Source organism: Danio aesculapii, chromosome 2 (assembly GCF_903798145.1).
Source record: "Danio aesculapii chromosome 2, fDanAes4.1, whole genome shotgun sequence".
Lineage (NCBI taxonomy): Eukaryota > Metazoa > Chordata > Actinopteri > Cypriniformes > Danionidae > Danio > Danio aesculapii.
The window spans coordinates 28588639-28608245 of record NC_079436.1 but is presented as its reverse complement, the minus strand read 5'-3'; the positions used below and the strand labels follow the sequence as shown (position 1 = coordinate 28608245).

Below are 19607 nucleotides of genomic sequence, written 5' to 3'. Positions count from 1 at the left end.
TTTTAAATGAAAGAAGAAGGAGGACCCTATTGGGAACAGTTATTTAAAGAACTATGCGTTACTTATATTTTTGCAAATACGTTTCCAGTAAATCAACAAAACAAAGCAAATCTCATCAAATAAACTTACTCCCAAGAAGCATAAGAACAGATAAACTCACACACACTGGACACTTTAATAAGTACACCTGTCCAACTGCTCGTTAATGCAAATTTCTATTCAGAAAATTTCTATCACATGGCTGCAACTCAATGTGTTAAGGCATGTAGACATGGTCAAGACGACCTGCTGTAGTTCAAACCGAGCATCAGAATGGAAAGGTGATTTAAGTGACTTTGAATGTGGAATGCTTGTTGGTGCCAGACAGGCTGGTCTAAGTATTTCAGAATCTGCTGATCTACTGGGATTTACACGCACAACCATCTCTAGGGTTTACAGAGAATGGTCTAAAAAAAGAGAAAATATCCAGTGAGCGCCAGTTCTGTGGGCACAAATGCCTTACTGATGCCAGAGGTCAGAGGAGAACGGCCAGACTTGTTCAAGCTGATAGAAAGGCAACAGAGGATCATCACAGACTAGTTTCTTGAACATGACAATGAGTTCACTGAACTGAAATGGCCTCCACAGTCACCAGATCTCAATCCAATAAAGCAACTTTGGGATGTGGTGGAAAGCGAGATTCGCATCATGAATGTGAAAGCGACAAATCTGCAGTAACTCTGTGATGCTATCATTTCAATATGGACCAAAATCTCTGAGGAATATTTCCAGTACCTTGTTGAATGTATGCCACGGAGGATTAAGGCCTATCTGATGGCAAAAATAGGGTCCAACCAGGTACTAGTAAGGTGTACCTAATAAAGTGGCCGGTGAGTGTATTTATTGACAAAAATATATGCTGTTTACAACCAACATCTTGGTTTTTGGCATAAATTCAAAGTTGTAATATTGTTATTCACCTTGTAGCTTGCTGGTTTAGTTCATGGTTTATGTTATAATAATAATAACTGTTAAAAATGTAAAACACGCTTCCAAAACTAGAAAAAAAAAAAAGTGAGTGGACTCTAATGTTCCCTGTTGCTTGGCAATCTTTGAATGTATAAAACACCGCCACAACACTGCAGTCACGTCCCTCTGCTTCAAGAGAGACTCAAAAAAAAAAAAATATGACTGGTGGGAAATGATTGAACTTTTTTTGCCTTTAAAACATTTGCTTAAAACACTGAAAGGGGACAAAAGCAGGTTTTTGAGTAATAGAGGACAGCGAAAACTAATTCCTGTTATATTTTCATTGACTCACATTGGTCTTTAGAGACATTTTTCAACAAACTTTCTGACTTGAGTTTAGACTGTCACAGGGCCCAGACATAAGTGAACATTAAAACAAATGTTGAACAAATATAACTACACTGTAGGAAAAATATGACCAATTAGTTCTGACAGTGTATGTTTTTAGGTCATTGTAACTTATTAAGCCAAGTTAATAATGTTCTAACTTAAATGTGTAAGTTACACAAGCTGTTTTATGTCAGTTTAACATAATACAAGTTCAATGGACTCATAATTTTAATTTGATTCAGCTTAAAATATAAGGCAACCAGGATTTTTTTCACAGTGTAGCCTAGTAAATTACTCAGCATTTAGTTTATGAGGTGAGAAGAGTAGGTCTTTTCAAATAAAATAATCCAATTTCATTAGAATTACTATGCAATTATTTGGGTTTCTAATGTTTCATTTGGAACAACAACATTTCTTTTTTATATTTCTATATTTTCTCTTTCTTCTGGTAGGAATTCAACACAATGTAAACTGTTATACATCTAAATAAAATTATTAAACTAATCTTAATAATACATAGCATGTTATTTAATTAAATCCATAAGGACCACTACAGATGCTGTTGTACAAAAAGATGTATATTTTTCAGTTCAGATTCAGTTCCATTTCAGTATGTGAATAAGCACTCGTGGTCTCTTTGAACCCATGTGCTACTTTCATCCCACTGCTGTGCCTTCCAGAAACCCTTGTTTCTTTAGTACAAGGAGCCCAGTGGATCAGTGAAAAAGAGGAAGTCTGTGTTTCCCTGTAGCGGTAGACCTTTATCAGGGTTTTATTCCTGCTCCGTCCTGTCCTGTCTCAGGTGTCTCTCTACCTGTTTGCCTGAGGTATCATGCTATTCAAGCAAATCCTCAGCCGGAGTCTCAACTGGATTCTTCTAGTAAGTGCTTCTGGCTTTGCAAAACGAATTCTGCAGTCAGATCATCTCTTAGCATATTCCAACCTCTGGTCAGGTTATCCATTTGAAATAAAGTCGAAATGTAAACTCAACTTTGGGGGGTCAGAATATAAAATAATTCACCATGTTTGCAAATGCATTATCCTGATGATTTACAATGTACAATATTTAAAGGCTGTTGCATGAATATTGCATGATATTGAATGTAGATGTGGTAGATGTTTTTGAACACAGATGTTTATACATAGTTTTCCATGTAACATAGTATTCCATAACATTCCCTGTATCATTAATCCAGAATATACACTACCTTTCCAAGTTTTAGGAACAATGAATAATAACTTGACTTCTCATGGCAAGTATAATTTGATAGTTTGGTCATTTATTTCACTGATTTGGCAACCGCCAAACGTCATCAGGGAAACAGTTTGAATTTCCGCTTAGTAAAAAAAACATTAGTGCTACATTTGGGACGACACTACTTACATATACTATGCTGTTGAGTGTGTAAGTGCATAAGTACATAGTGCATGAGTGCATAGTGTATAGTGTGCCATTTAAGACGCAGCTAGAGTGTTATCCTGCTGCAAAATTTTGCTCTCTCCTGTGGTTTGTAATTTGCAGCACAAATGTCTTGATACCTCAGGCTGTTGATGTTGCTATCCACTCTGCAGATCTCTCGCACGCCCTGACTGTAACCCCAAACTATGATTTTTTACCTTCACCAAACATGACTGATTTTCGTGAGAATCTTGGGTCCATGCAGGTTCCAATAGGTCTTCTGCAGTATTTGTGATGATTGGGAGGTAGTTCAACAGATGATTCATCTGAAAAATCAACCTTCTGCCAATTTTCCAAATGATCAACTAGAAGATAAGTTATTATTTGTTGCTCCTACAACTTGGATCGACGACAAGACTTTTGTCAGGTAGTGTAAAGTAATAGATCTTTTTATTAATTAAAAAATGAATTTTTTATAAGCCATGAATCAAACCAACCAGCACTGAATAAATCATAACATTACAATTTACAATTTCACTTAAACCAAAACATTTACTTGAAGGTCAGTAAAAGATATGTTAATATAAAAAAAATGGTTTACTCATAAATTTAAACTCTGGTATTAATAAATCACCATCATGTTTTGTCAAACCCTTAGGGCATTTGTTCATCATCAGAACACAAATGAAGATTTTTTGGGTGAAATTCAAGAGCTCTCTCATCCTTCAAAAGACACTAATGGTCCTGAGATGTTCAAAGTCCAACTAAAAACATTGTCAATACATTCCATATAATTTGAAGGCATTTAACTGTAATTATACGAATCACGGTGAAAAAAAAAATGTATGTGACAAAGAAACTGAAAAACAACTACAGTATGTAGGCCAATTTCACCCACTTCAGATCAGGGTGCTTATTTACTACGGGCAATATAACACTTGCGTGTTGCACTGCTGATACTAATAGATTGTAGTAAAAGCGAACATTGACCTGATGCAGAAGATATAGGCTGATACATTTGCTTTTACAATTTTATTTTGGCACACAAAAGTGTTCTTGGAGCTTCACGTAATTACAGTTGAAATCACATGGAATGCTACGACAATGTTTTTCATTCCTATGCTGGAGTTCTCATCTAGTTTTGTCACATAGCTGTATATGGAGGATGAGAACTCCAGGATTTCATCTAAAATCACTTAATTTGTGTTTTGAAGATTAGCTAAGGTCTCAGGGATTTGGAACAACCTCAGAAAGCGTGATAAATATTGGAATTCACATATTTGGGTGAACTAACCCTTTAAGTAAATTACATTTGATCCACAGTATGAACAGTTACTTCATGTGCTTTTACTAAAACAAAATCAATGCGTAACAAATTCTATGATTTCAGATTGCACAGCGTCATGAGGGGGGGGGGTCTCTCCACATCACCACCAGTGTGCAGCATTCACTTGGATGATGCAACGGCAGTCACAGGACAACGACGCCAGTACGCTCTCCACACAGTAGCTATAGGGGGAGTGTAAAGACAGTAATACCGAGTCAATTCAGTGGATAGGGATGATTAGGAGGCCATGATCAGTAAGGGCCAATGGAGGGAATTTGGCCAGGACACCAGGGTTACACCTAGGGGTGTCAAAATGAATTGTTTCTTCGGTGCACCGCGATGCAGACGCGGACAATTCGGTATCAGTTCAGTAATAATCATAACCGGTTATTATGTACTGACGTCTTTTATCTCATATGCGCTCTGTCGGGAGGGAGGCGAGCGTGGGTATTTACAACACTACAGGCGCCAACTAAATACTTAAAAATTTCACTATGTTTTCTGGAAAGTCTTTCACTGGCACTTACAGCAGAAGCCCCTATTTCTCTGCGATTGAGGGAATGAAAGTACTCCATTTCTCTCTCTCTCTCACTGTGGCCCATTTCACCTGCTGGCGTGACTTTTCCTCCCCTCTCTTTTCCTCTTGGCTGTATGCCGCGACTGTACCTGTGCACTGTCGCGTTACCCGACCAGATTTCATGCTGGCGGGAATAAATTTCTGAATAAAGCGCGGTAGCGGTCGGTAACTCTGGTGTAATTTTAACAGGAGTGGGCGGTCTCACAATATCGCTACCGAGCTAGCGAGCAAGCAAGTGCACGTGTGTGTGTGTGTGTGAGTGCGCGTGTGTGTGTGTTTGGCGCTGTCTATGTTTGTGTATGTGTTTGAATGAGAGACAGTGTGGTGCTGTGTGTCCATGTGTGTGTTTATACAGACAGCTTGTTAGCCACCCCCCAAAATACAACACTGTGTATGGAAAGCATCGTCAGTGCACTGTGATGCACCGAAATATCGAATTGAACTGAATCGATGGCATGATAATCATAACCGAACCGAACCGTGAGACCAGTTTAGGTTCACACCTCTAGTTACACCCCTACTCTTTATGAGAAGTGCCATGGCATTTTTAATGACCACAGTGACCAGAGTCAGGACCTCAGTTTAATGTCTCATCCGAAAGATGTCGCTCACTGACATAATAGTGTCCCCTTCACTTTACTAGTGCATTAGGACTCACACAGACAGCAGGTTGAGCACCCCCTGCTGCCCTTAGTAATACCACCATGTGGTTTTCCATCCAGGTACTGACCAGGCTCAGCCCTGCTTAGCTTCAGTGAAGTTTAGTAGGTGGAGGGTAGATGGGTTTTTGTATTTGAGCCATTTAATCACCAGCATCTACAAGCGTCTCCAAACACACATCAGTTGTGTTCCTACTGAGTAAATGAGTATGGGTAAATTATTCATAGTGGAACCAACAGTCTGTCAAATAAATATCACATACAAAATGATTATTGCTCACAGTTTAATTCAAATTAACTTCTAAATGCAGCATATAATTTATCCACCGCGAAATGCACTTCAGTGAAATATTTAACAAGATCTAGGAGTTTCTAAATTACTAACAACTCTATTTATGTACCTTCATGAAATATTCATATTAAAACAAACATGTCCATAAAGACAATGTGCTAGTGTCAAGCTCTCAGCTGCTTTTAACATCAACATTGTACATAACACTTTCAGCCGCTTAAATGAAGGCCTAAAAAAAGCAAATGTGCCACATTAAATAAAGTCCACACTTGCAAACTACGCAAGAAGTTTGTCAGAATGCATTGAATCAAAGCTCTGCACACTACATTCAAAACAAGACTGCCGAATGGACGAAACCCACAGGACCACAGGTTTGTTATTGTTTCATGTTGTCTAAAATACTTGTACTTGTTCACGTAGAGTGCTTGTGAAAGGAGTTCCCAAAGGAAATTGTGTAAATACATATTTATTTAAAGGCGAGTAAAAGTGCAAGTGCTTCAGTTTTACCCACATTTGTCTGCTGCAGGTCATTTTTTTAATGAGCAAGTCTTTGATTTAGGCTAAAAAGCCAGGAATCAAAGTGATTAGTGAGTGAATCGCAACGTTGGAAAGCTATCCAAACAGATCCAAGCAGTATCAGTTAGAGCAAAATATAATTAAATACTATACACACATTGTATTGTTGCTGTATTGTTTCCAGCCAAATGAACTAAACCCATGGGATCAGGGATATTCTTTTCATGTTGTCTAGTGTACTTTTACCTGTTGCTTTTAAAAGACATTCCCACAAGACATCTTGTAAATAAGTGTGTGTTTGAAGGAAAGTAGAAGTGTGTGCTTTGATCTGACCTACATTTGTATGATTGTGTTTCTCACATACCTAACAGGACTGTTGCTTACATCCAGGTCTTCAGCATTCACAGCGCCAACAATGATGCCCACCGGTGTGTCTTCATACGTCTCCATGCTATAATACAGCCGGCTGAAGACAGGAGGCTCCTCCACATCCAGAACATTGACTTTCACCATGGCAGTGTCCTTAAAAGGTCCCAAATGTAGGAATCGATGATCAAGAACTGCGTTTGAAGCTTCCACTTTAAAGGTGTAAGCCTTTCTGGTCTCAAAGTCCAGACGCTGTGAAATGAATAATAAGACTTCATCAGTTCTAAAGGCTTTTAAATTCACAGACTAATCTTTTTTTTTGGTGTTCATTTGTGGATGGAAGCGTTGTCGAAAATGTTCATGCTGTGTACAGTCAAAAAAAAAGAAAACAAAACAACGTTACTGGGTCATAAAACGTATGATCTAAGTTAAAATTCTTCAGGCTCACGCTGAGATCAGAAGCCGAGGGAACGGAAAGGAAAGGATGCCTCTTACTTTACCCTCAATCACAGGAGGGAGAATAAAGGTAGAGAAGACGAAAGCAGGCAGAAAATGTCTTTGGTCAGTGGCTCTTGCATCACTGTGCTTATTCAGCCATGTGAAGGCACACTTTGGAACAGTCACACCTCAGAAGAAAAGAGCTGTGGTCATACTGAAAAGACTGGAGACATCAGAACTTAAGACCCCCAGTGTTTAACTTGTAGGTTATATTGTGAAAATCAAGTTTGCAAAATTGATGTATGTGTTTGTAATGAGGCCACAGGCATATGTGTTTGTTTGTAATGAGCCAATAAACACACATAAACTGCTAAATGATTGTGTTTAATGCACATTTATGCCATTTATGCATTGGGTCATAACTCTCAGCTCTTACTGTGATTTACTGGAGTAAAAGTATGCCAATAAACCTCAAAAACTCATCTGTTTATGCAAAGGCAGTGGCGGTTCCCACATTCGTCAGATGTCAAACCGTAAATTAGCACAGGTAATGAAAAGATTCAACTTTAGTCATGTTCATGTTGTGAAAAACTACCAAAATGTCCACTGTTGATTATATTGGACTTTTGTTTTTAATAGCGATTTTAAAACTTAATATAGGAAGTCCTCGGCTATGCAAGGGCATCATTAATCAGAAATTGAGTGTACATAGTTTTAGGAAATGCAGTCTTGAATTTACAAACAGTCTGCAAGTACCAGAGAACAGATGTAACACATTGATAAAATATAGAACAGATGTAAAAGTAATATTTAACTCGTTTAGTTTTGCCTTCATTCATTTTTGTTTTCAGAAGTGACCTAAAGCGCTAAAGAGTCTTTGAACACATGATTTTCACTTTTTGTCTTTCCTATAGTGACAATCAGTGCGTACGTTTTTTTTTGCAAGATTGCAAGTTGTATTCAGATCAAAGTGTAATTTAAAGGCTTAACTAGGTTATGTTAACTAAGAAAGTTAGAATAATTAGTCAAGTTATTGTATAACTGGTTTGTTGTGTAGACAGTCAAATAATATACAGTAAATAATTTTAGCCTTGTTAAGAAATATTGACCTTAAATTTTATTTTATTTTTTTTGTATTAAAATTGCTTTTTTTTTTTACAAGAAAAAACTATAGACAATAAGACTTATGACTCAAGAAGAATTATTTTTGTTTTATAGGAAATACTGTGAACATTTCCTTGGTCTGTTAAAGATCACTTAGGAAACATTATTTTAAATTAATGGGAGAGCAAAAAAAATGACTTCAACTGTTAACGTTTACAGGTTCAAAAATATGTCTTGATGTACTTTATTGTTAAAAGTGTGTCATCCTATACAAAGTTACTTGTCAAATAAATTAGCATGGAAGATTATTTTGAGTTTAGTTATTTAATTAGCTTGTTTATGAAGACTACGGAGTGATACATGAAAAAAATGACTGAATTATTTAAGTAGCTTGTGATGTATGTTAAAGTGTGCCCCCTAAAAGTACAAGCGGCCCCTTCCTGGCCCCCCAGTTACTCCGGTCTAGAACCGCCACTGTGCAGAAGTCGATCTTAATTCCTGGCTTTAATTTCAAATACGCTGAAATCAAACACACACAAAAAAAGCATCTCTGTTGGCCCGTTGCATCAAGTATAATTATAATTTAGCCTATATTTAATACACAACACAACTCAGGAGCAAAAAAGGTTACTCTGGTGGCTTATAAACTGTATAGCTCACTCACTCCTGACTAAAATAAACCTCTCTACCACTTCAGTCAGTTTGTGTAATTCAGAGTACATCAGAGTACTTTGTGTGTGTGTGTGCGTGTGTGAGAAAGAGAGAGAGAGAGAGAGAGAGAGAGAGAGAGAGAGAGAGAGAGAGTGAGTGAGTGAGTCAGTGAGTGAGTGAGTGAGTGAGTGAGTGAGTGAGTGAGTGAGTGAGTGAGTGAGTGAGAATAAAACACCTTTTGAAAGTAACTGGGTATCAAACTAAAGTTGCATCATTTACGCAGCCATGCTATGAGATTTTTTTAGTAGCACTTTTTTTCTTATAAGTCCTATTAAAATGTTCACTGTAAAATAGGGTAACAATTTTATGGTACACGTCCTGGCCAGGATTTCTATATTTGGCTTTGTTTTCCTTGTTTTCAATTCTGCTCAAAGTAATGACTGAAAAGTAGTTAATCATGTGAATGTATTGTATATTCATTCATTCTTTCATTTTCTTTTCAGCTTAGTCCCTTTATTAATATTGGGTCGCTACAGCGGAATGAACTGCCAATTTATCTAGCATATGTTTTACGCAGCGGATGCCCTTCCAGCCGCAACACATCTGGGAAACATCCATACACACTCATACACTACGGACAATTTAGCCAACCCAATTCACCTATACCGCATGTATTTGGACTTGTGGGGGAAACTGGAGTACCTGGAGAAAATCCACGCGAACACAGGGAGAACATGCAAACTCCACACAAAAACGCCAACTGACCCAGCCGAGGCTCGAACCAGCAACCTTCTTGCTGTGAGGCGAACGTGCTACCCACTTTGCCACCGTGCAGCCCCTGTATTGTATATAATCAACAAATTATGATGGATTAGAAGTTGGGATCTAAAGAGAACAGTCTAATCGATGCAAATACACATATATACTGTATTAGATGTGTTTATTCATATAGTGAGTGAGTTTTGGATGACTTTTAAGAGAGAAATCATTTAAATTTCAATAAAAAAAACATCTGATATTCATCTGTGTTCTGAGATAAGCAAAAAAGTATTATTGGTTTTGAACGACATGGATAGATGATGGCAATTTTCATTTTTTTGGGGTGAACCATCTCCATATCCAGAGTGCAAATTATACCTTGACAATTGGGGGGGTCAAATTTTTAGGTAGTAGTTTGGTAATACAAGCTTCAGTAAATCAATTTTATGAATGTATTAGTGTTTTGAGGGATATTTAGTAACTAATTTAGGAGTTTTTGTTGGTCAAACTACACAAATTATGTGTCTAATCTTTCTTTTTTTAAGCTACATGCAGATATAAGCACCCTTTTTGCAAGAGAAATGTTTAGTGAATATTTACAGTATGATGTCTTTCGGTGGTCTAGAACTGCCAGTTTCAGACTGCTGAATCATATTTTTCCTAGCATTGATTATGGATTCACAATGGTATAAACCGTTATTGGGGGGGGGGGGGGGGTAAATGTATATTTATATTTTACATTTTTAATTAATAATATTCAAGACAGAAATCAGAGAAAGCCATTTCCTACTATTAAAGGGCTGAACCTCCATACATCTTGTTATGATGCCTTTCAGGGGAGATCAAGCATTACTTGGGTGGTCAATCCCCTCCAAACATCCCTTTAATTCGTACTCTACCCATATCATTTAAGCATAGCAGATCAGACACCACAGTTCATAACATGTGCAATTTGTGGATTAATAGCAAAGTTTATCCATATAGTGATGTTCCACATATTTTTATAAGGTCTGTAAACAACATTGCAACCATGTTTAACGTATTCAAACCTAAGAAACGAGATATTTGTAGCTTAGAGAGATTAACTGTCTTGCAGTAAAGACTAGTGTTATTGTTCATTTGATTATTTAATTTCTGTACTACAACACATTGAGAGACCCCAGAAAAAAACATGAAGCACTGTTTATTTCATTTGTATCTTTTTTATTAGATTGTATTTTTTCCAAATAGAGCTATTCAGGTCTTCTGGAGAAATTGTTTTTAGGTCACAAAAACAAAATATTTTAATGTCAGTTGGTTCTAATGTCATGCAGTCCTAATGCAAATCAATGAATAAATGTATCAATCAATAAATGAGTGAAAATAACAAATAAATGTCTTAAAAACTAGAATAACTGATCATTTATGACAATAATGTCTTTGGAGTAATGACAAACAAAGCAAGACAAAATAGAGCAAGAAAATTAGCCCAATTAGCTTTGCTCTTTTCTCAGATGATAGGAGCGACTGCAGAACACAAATGATAAATCATGTCCTGCTGATTTGCTTTTCTCACTAATAGTCACCTGATTGGTTGTTAATGACTGTGGTTTATAAATATAAGCCTATGCAAAAAAAAAAAAATAATAAATAGATAAATGCTTTGAATGCGGTAAGAGTATTATTATTTATTGATTTAACGTCTTTCCAGCATCCTCATCAACATTTTACAATTGTTAAAATAACACAAATAAATTAATCATTTTTGACAAGCCTCTGCATAAACCATTCAATTCCAGAGTGTAGTGGGCTATTCTGGGGAATAAATAAATATAAATATATTAGGATATACACTGCGTGGTCCCTACCATACACCTGGTGCAATAAGGCGCAAGACGTGTTTGACGCGATTTGTTGCTATTTTCAGACCAGCGCAACCCTAATTTTCACATTTTGCACCACGTTGTTTAAATAGCAAATCCATTTGTGCCACTTTGTGGACTTATGGATGTGCTGGTCTAATCCTGGTTTATACTTCTGCGTCAAGTGATCAACGTGACCCACGGTGCATGCAATGCGCGTAACCGTGCATTTATACTTCCGCATGCTGTGTGTGTTGCTCTGCAATAACTCTTCAGAAAAGCTAGCTGGCAAAAGGTGTTTATGTTCCTCTGTCTTGAGTTTCTTCGCTGGTCTTTTGTATTTTGCTGAACACTACCTTAATTTACAAGTGGCTCAAACTCATTCATTTTGAGGCGGGAATCGGCGGATGTGCAACAACTTTAATCATAAGGTAAACACAAAACAACAATCTCTATCCGGAGCTCCTTCATGGGACTCCACACTTGTAAACACTCCCTGCATCGGGCTCGCACGGCTCACACCTCCGCCCACACTCATCAGCGCTACCAAGGCAGCTAATCACAGAGTTTGTGCTACGCGTTGTTGCAACGAGTAGTTATTTTTATTTGTAGCATAAGTTAAAAGTTTAGTAAGTTAATTTTATTTTTAACACATGCTTGCGCTTCACGCAGAAGTATAAATCAGCCTTAAAAAGGAGGTGTTTAAAGGCTATGTTTGGCACGTAGTTATTTTGACCAACTGAAAGTTAGTTATGCGCCTATGCAAGTGCAAACGCTTACACATTGTTTAATACACACATGATGTACAGCAATACACAAATATCTTTACATATGAAAAAATTAAAGGATTAAAATGTTACAAAAATCATTATTTTCTACATAAATATAAAAACCACTGCCTCTATGACTTCTTCTTGTCAGTTTTTTTTTTTTATAGTTTATTCATGACATTCATTTGCATTTGTATAATGTTATTTTAGCAGTATTATTTATAATAGGCATATTTATATTTGTTTTAATAAAAATAAGTTTAGATTTGTCCACCTGTGGGGTTTTCGAGACATCTGCATCACCAAAGAGGGCATAGGAACAGGACGTGTGTTTAACTCAGTTTTTTGACCACACTTTGTTATTATTGTTCTTTTATTCGTCTGTTGGAAATTCGAACTGAATTCAGCAATAGTTTTAAAACAAATCATTGCACTTAACAAACTAAATTAAATATGTAGGCTAATGGATGTCTTTAGTGGAGTGCGTACAACACCGTTTCTTTATCCACGAAAGTAAAGGAGTAAAGTAAAGAGTAAAAGTAAATTAAAGAGAAAAGCGGCTGATTGGAGGAGGCTCGCTCTTTAACTTTGCGCAGACGGTCTGTTTAACCTTTTTCTTGCTAGTGAAGCATTCAGTTTTCCCACAAAGTCTTCCATGTGAATAGCAAATGCGCCATGGTGCGACGCAACTGACTCTTAAAAGGAATAGGAGATGAGACTCTGATTGGTTTAATGCCTGTTATGCTCAAAACACAACCATAACTCATTAAGAGAATAAGCACAACTCTGTTAGACCATGCACCGCGGTGCAAAGCGTATTTTTTTGTCCTTAAAATAGCAAAAGTGGATTCAGACTCGCCCTTAATGCTTTTGCGACATGTGCTTTATGCAGCAGTCACACTAGAGTTTAAGCTTGCGAAATTCTGTCGTATGGCACTGCGAAAAGGGGAGGGATTAAACAAGATTATTAGACATTTAAAAAAGCGAGCGACTGGTCCATATTTAAAATTTCTGTCCAGAGAGGTCATGTTTTGATCCTTGATTGGTCTCACGCAATCAAGTGATGCGATTTTGCAGGTCAGAGTTCACCAAGTTTGAACTTTGCAAAGCAGTGAACTACGAAAATTGTGTTTCCATTCTGACGCATTTGCATGTGTATGAATGGAAGTCTATGGAGAGAAAAGTCCAGTGTGTCCGCAGCTTTAGACTGTTCACCTAGACTGTTAAAATAGAGCCCTGTATCTCTTGTTTCGCTCAAGAAATAATATGCAACAGAAGCAATTCCTTTGCATTTTGTTTTGTTTTCTATTTTTTTAACGTCACTAAAATGATTGATTTTCAGCATCCGCATTGACATTTTAGGATTGTTAAAAAAAGACAAAAATAAATTCATTTTCAGCATGTCTCTGCATAAACTATCTCAGACCACAGTGCATCTGGAGTAGAAGACAAAAAAACTTGCCTTGCACTGGGGTTGGTTAATGAGTTTAACTGAGTGTAAAAAAAAAAACAATTTGTAACAGTCTGTTGCAAGCCCCCAAAAAACAATAGGCATAAGTCTTTCAGAACAGCTTAGGGAATAGAAATCCTCAACAGCGCTAAAAGAGACACTTTTATCAAATAAGACAGATTACAAAGACAACTTACTGTTGTCACTGTCAGCCAAAGACCTTAGTGCTTCTTAAAAAGCATCAGCTTGATGTCCACGACACGCTGCTGTTCTGCAGTGACGTCTTATCACTGCTGACAGCACACAACAATTATGTCTGCCGATGTCATTTCCAGCTAGTGTTGAGATACGCGTCTGCCATAGAGCTGACCATGCTGAATAACAGTCTGTGAAATGACAGGACAGAGAGCCAGCAGGCCAAATCACCAACACACAGAATGTCCACTACAGCAACTTCTGGCTACTGTGTCAAATCTGTAGCATTAGAACTTACTACTTAGTGAGCTACTTAGCTACCAAATTCTGGCCTGAAAGACAACATCAACACTCTGACAGTAAAGTGTACATTCTCTAAGTGCCAATACTGAGTAAAAATTGGTGTTAGCAAAGCTATTAAACAATGTTTTGTACAATATGTCTGCACGTATGTCCACAGTTGGCTAGAAACTTTTATTATTTAATTCTAAAAGGGACATATAATGAAAATATTTTTTTTAGCCAATCATTTGGGGGGGAAAAACACATCTGATTTTAAAGGATGTAGGAATGAGATCCGATTAAAATATAATATCACAGATTATGTATTACGACTGACGGCTTCACAAACAAGCACTGCATTCACAGAGACCAAGTACATACTTTTTGTGTACAGTATAGTCTGAATTATCACTGAATTATTTCTGTGAAAACATGACAAATGAATGTATAATGTAATAGGGAAGTAGCATGCTAGTTTGAATCAGTTTTATTCCACAACACTGCATTAAAGTGTTAAGTAACCATTCAGAAACGTCCTAGTGCAGTCTAGAAGTTGTCGCCCATTTGCATTTTACATGTACAGTAAAGATTTAATCCACTACTAGTTGTTTCTGACATTTTGGCTACATGCAATTTGCCTGTTTATTTGTTTCTAGAGTTTCTGAACAGCAAGTAGATGCTGCTCCCTCTTATATAATTTAGCAGCTCATTTGTATTTAAAGAGGCACACAAAAACAGTTTCAACTCAAATGTTGATGTTTTGTTGTTTCTAGAGTGTCTGAACAGCAAGTAGAGGCTCCACCCTTTTCTGGAATGCAGCAGCTCATTTGCATTTAAAGAGACACACAAAAACTGTTTCAACTCAACTGTTGATTTTTTGTCTTTGGGGTATTTTTGAGCTGAAACATCACACAGATTCAGCAAAAATTGGACATTAATATTACATCTAATGAAAAGGGGCATAATGTAATCTTAAAAAAAAGTCTGACTCTGAAAAAACTCTTACATTTTTTTATGCTAAAAGAATAAAAATGTACTCACATTGTCAATCACATTTACACTGCCTTCGAAAAACTGTCAACTCTCATAAAACAAATCTAATTAAAAGGGTTTTTTGCATCCATTGCAAACATTTTGAGAGGTGTTTTGACAATTTAGAGCCATTGTCACTCTCTTTTCAAGACTTCTGTGTGCCAAACATTTTCTCAAGACAATGAGAATATTTTTTATATAACTGCTATCCAAAAGTTAGTTTAACCTGTTATTTGCCAGAATAAAGGATATATGGGTAATGTTTGTCAAATAATAATAATAATAATATTCATAATAATAATAATCATCATCATATTATTAACAACAACAACAACAATAAATATTAATAATCATGATATTGATATTAATAATAATAAACATTCTAAATCAACAGCAATACTACTACTACTACTAGAACTACTACTACTACTACTACTACTACTAATAATAATAATAATAATTACTATAATATTAATAAAACAACATTCCCACTTTATATTAAGTGGCCTTAACTAATATATACTTTCACTGAAAATAATAACTATGTTAGTACAATGTACTTAATCTGTAAGTAATTAATTTAACATGGACTTACTGTATGCTTGACTAAATACCTGAATGTAACTACATCTGTAATTAATTTCTGTTATTACATTTATAAGTACACTGTTGACGATCCCTTACAGTTTAACCCAGTCTTAAACCTACCTATACTACCAAATCTTTTCTTACCTCAAGAACACCAGAAGTATTCTTCAATACAATATTGTACTTATATTTTGATGCAAGTACATAGCAATTAAGGTCACTTAATATAAAGTGGGACCCAATAATAATATAAATTCCATTTAGATGTGCTATCCCGATTTGTTCTGCCTGTTTGTGATGAAATAATAGTGACAGTACTGTGATGAAACATTAGTTTTAGACTGTGGCAGTCATTTCTACTTAGTTTGTATAACAAAGCCATACACTTTAATCCAGGCCTGACTTGTTTGTGTTCTTTGTCTTTTGAGCGTCAATAAGAGAGTCACACTGGACACCTTTAGATGGCACTGTTCATCCAGTCTCTTCAGAATTTTCTGAGGCTCTTCCAGAGAGAATCAACACAAAAGGGCCACGTCTCTGTTTTGGAGCGTCTCCACCCAAAAGAGAATGTTAATCAGACGCCGCTCTGTCAAGTTGTTTTGTATTTCAATACAGTGCATATACCAAAACTTTAATTAATTCCCCCACTAACTGACGTTTATTCATGAATTTTTAATTGCACTTCTACACTGTTCGTTGTGAAGTATTCAGAATTCCATCCAACTTTGAGTTCTTGCATTCTCAAAAGAAATATAAAAGCATTTTGAAGTTGTAAAGAACATTCATAAGGATGGGAACAGTGTGAACAGAGCAACAGCACATTTAATAGACATTTGATAGCAACATTTGCTTTATTGTTGTTGTTTTCTTTAAAGTAATTTGGTTGTTTTTGTTAGTATTATTAGTTTTTGCTTTCTTGTTTGTTTGTTTTATTTATGTCTTTCCTTTATTTTTATTTTCATTTCAGTTTTTTTTTCTTATGTATGTATGTATGTATGTATGTATGTATGTAAGTATGTATATGTATCTGTTTGTTTGTTTGTTCATTCATTTGTTTTACATCAAGCTAAACTAAATCAAAGCTATAAATTCTACTTTACTTGATTTAAATTAGTTGTTTTTAAATTCCTTTTTTAAGAAATTTTGAAGCAACGTGATGGTGATGAGATCATTGTGTAAATTCCAGCATGGAGATTGTCTGTCTATACCGGCTGATACAAAGTGACATCACTGAGTTTTCAGCACATCTGTTCATTAATTCATGGGAAAGACTTGGTTCGAACCAATCAGCGCGTTCTATTGTGAACAAGAATCTTCGTTAATGTGCATGATATAGTGTCGAAGACTCTTTTTACCTGTTACAGTGATCGAGATGCCACGTTGTGTTGCCAACAGTAACTGAAACAAGTAGAAAAAGAAGAATTGTTCTGAGACATGAGTCATAAGTGTTGCGTTTATAATGTCGCAATGAAGGTTTTTTCTATTTACCCATGATGAGAGCGCAGCTCGCGTGTGGACTCACTTATGTGGATTACAGGGGTCTGCTAACACGTGATAATAATATGTTGTAAGGAACATATTTTACCCAAGAGCTTTTCAAATCTGGAAATGGTGAAATTTGGATTTGCGGCTCATCTTCTTTTAAATAAAGATGCGGTTCCAGTTGGTGTTGATTGTCCTGTCTCTATGGATTTGGTAAGTGTGTGATCAACGTTCTTTGTTCATGTTTATTCAGATGGCAAAGTTCTTTAGTATCGTCAGCAGTAATCTTTCAGTTTTTAAAGACATACCTTAGTCAAAATGATTTAGTTACTAAGTTTACAGTAATATCACTACAATATTATGGACTGAAAATCCTCCACTTCCACACAGCTCTCAGATCTGCTGTAAATTCTGCTCACCGAATCACTGTCCATCTCCACCGCATCTTTGTTTGTGTTGCTGGTGTGAAAATCAGCTGTTGTGCATGTAATGAAACTTCCCTTTTTATGCAAACCCTTCCCTCTTTCGCCACTCGACACTCCCACCTAAACAGAGCTGGACTCACCCACTTTCCTGACTTTTTTAAACTAGAGGTGTGTAAACACCCTGCTGAGAGAGGGGGGTTTTCATGGCCCTTTAAATTATAGAAATGCTACTTTAATAGCTTGAGTGTTTTGATTGTATGTTTTGAATGTTTAACAGTTTGAATGTGTTTGCTTTTTATTTACACAAAGTTAATACATAATATATATATATATATATATGGCCAATTTAGTCTATCCAATTGACCTATAGCGCATGTCTTTGGACTGTGGGGGAAAAAGAAGCACCTGGAGCAAACCCATGTCAACACGGAGAGAACATGCAACTCCACACAGAAATGCCAACTGGCCCAGCTGCTACTCGAACCAGCGACCTTCTAACTGTGAGGCAACAGTGCTAACATTCCAGCAACTATGACACCCTATATGTTAAATTAAATGAAAATGTGAAATATTAATATATACTGTATGTGCAAAATGACATTCTGTGCACATCTTTACAATAATCCTTTATGTTAGAACCAAAATCCACCTTACAATCCCGTTGTTAATACAGAAACAATTATCCTCTGAACCCATTACTCGAGTGGATCCCCTTTATGCTGAAAGCAGCACTGAGACCAAATGTTGAATCTCAGCGTTTCAGTGAAGCAGCAGCTCATCAAAGACAGATGAACAGAGAGCAAAGTCTGTTATTGAGGACAGGGAGAAGAAGGCCATTGTCATTGACCCTCCTCTGTGCCCCACGGTGAGGATCCCACATATCCATTTCCAGACTGTTTTTTTGGGTCACCAGATATGGCACACCCGTTTTGCAATGTAAGGACTATGTCACTTTGTCCTGCACAGCCTCAGCTTGGGGAAATAAAAAAAGGTGAAAAATAGAAGACTGCATGAAGGGGACTTTTTTTTCCACTATGCCATTCATCCTCTACTGGTTTTGAATTCTAAAATCATGAATATCAATCATGGAATATAAAAGAGGTCCGAAATGTGCTGTAAATCCAATGTACATGTAATTGTGAAGAAATAACTGCACAGAATTCTCTGAAAAATGTGTGATCCATAAGAGATTTGCATTAAATGTACACCATAAATGTTTATAAACAATCTCTATCTATCTATCTATCTATCTATCTATCTATCTATCTATCTATCTATCTATCTATCTATCTATCTATCTATCTATCTATCTATCTATCTATCTATCTATCTATCTATCTATCTATCTGTCTGTCTGTCTGTCTGTCCGTCTGTCTGTCCGTCTATCTAGAAAGTATTCATAGCGCTTTGCTTTTTCCACATTTTTTTTATTTTACAGCCTTTTTCAAAAATGGATACAATTTATTTATTTCCTCAAAATGCTACACGCAATACCCAATAACAACAAGGTGAAAAAATATTTTTTTGAAATTGTTGCAAATTTATTAAAAAAAAAAAAGCTACAAATATTTTAAAAATAATCACATGTACATAAGTATTCAGAGCCTTTGCCGTGAAGCTCTAAATTGAGCCCAGGTCTCATTCCGTTTCCACTGATCATTCTTGAGAGGTTTCAGCAGCTTAATTGGAGTTCACCTGTGGTAAATTCAGATGATTGGACATGATTTGAAAAGGCATACACCTGTCTATATAAGGGCCCAGGGTTGACAGTGCATGTCAAAGCACAAACTAAGCATGAAGACAAAGGAATTGTCTGTAGACCTCCGAGACAGGATTGTCCTGAGGCAAAAGGCTAGGGAAGGTTACAGAAAAATTTCTGCTGCTCTGAAAGTTCCAATGAGCACAGTGGGCTCCATCATCTGTAAGCGGAAGATGTTTGGAACCACCAGGACTCTTCTTAGAGCTGGCCGGTCATTTTAGCTGAGTTTCAGGGAGGTGATAAATAACCTGATGGTCACTCTGTCTGAGCTCCAGCGTTCTTCTGTGGAGAGAGGAGAACCTTACAGAAGGACAACCATCTGTGCAGCAATCCACCAATCAGGCCTGTATGGTAGAG

At 36.6% G+C, this 19607-nt stretch overlaps 1 protein-coding gene across 1 annotated transcript in view; it reads right to left on the bottom strand.

Annotated features, from left to right (window-relative positions):
- LOC130234864 (cadherin-12-like) overlaps positions 1-17500 on the bottom strand; it is a 29978-nt gene extending 12478 nt beyond the window's left edge. The window contains exons 1-3 of the mRNA XM_056465188.1: positions 17486-17500; positions 6970-7083; positions 6473-6726 (exon numbers count right to left, since the gene is read on the bottom strand). Of these exons, the coding sequence (XP_056321163.1) occupies positions 6473-6726; positions 6970-7083; positions 17486-17500 (383 nt within the window). The remainder of the gene's footprint in view (positions 1-6472; positions 6727-6969; positions 7084-17485) is intronic.
- Between the last annotated feature and the right edge of the window lie 2107 nt (positions 17501-19607).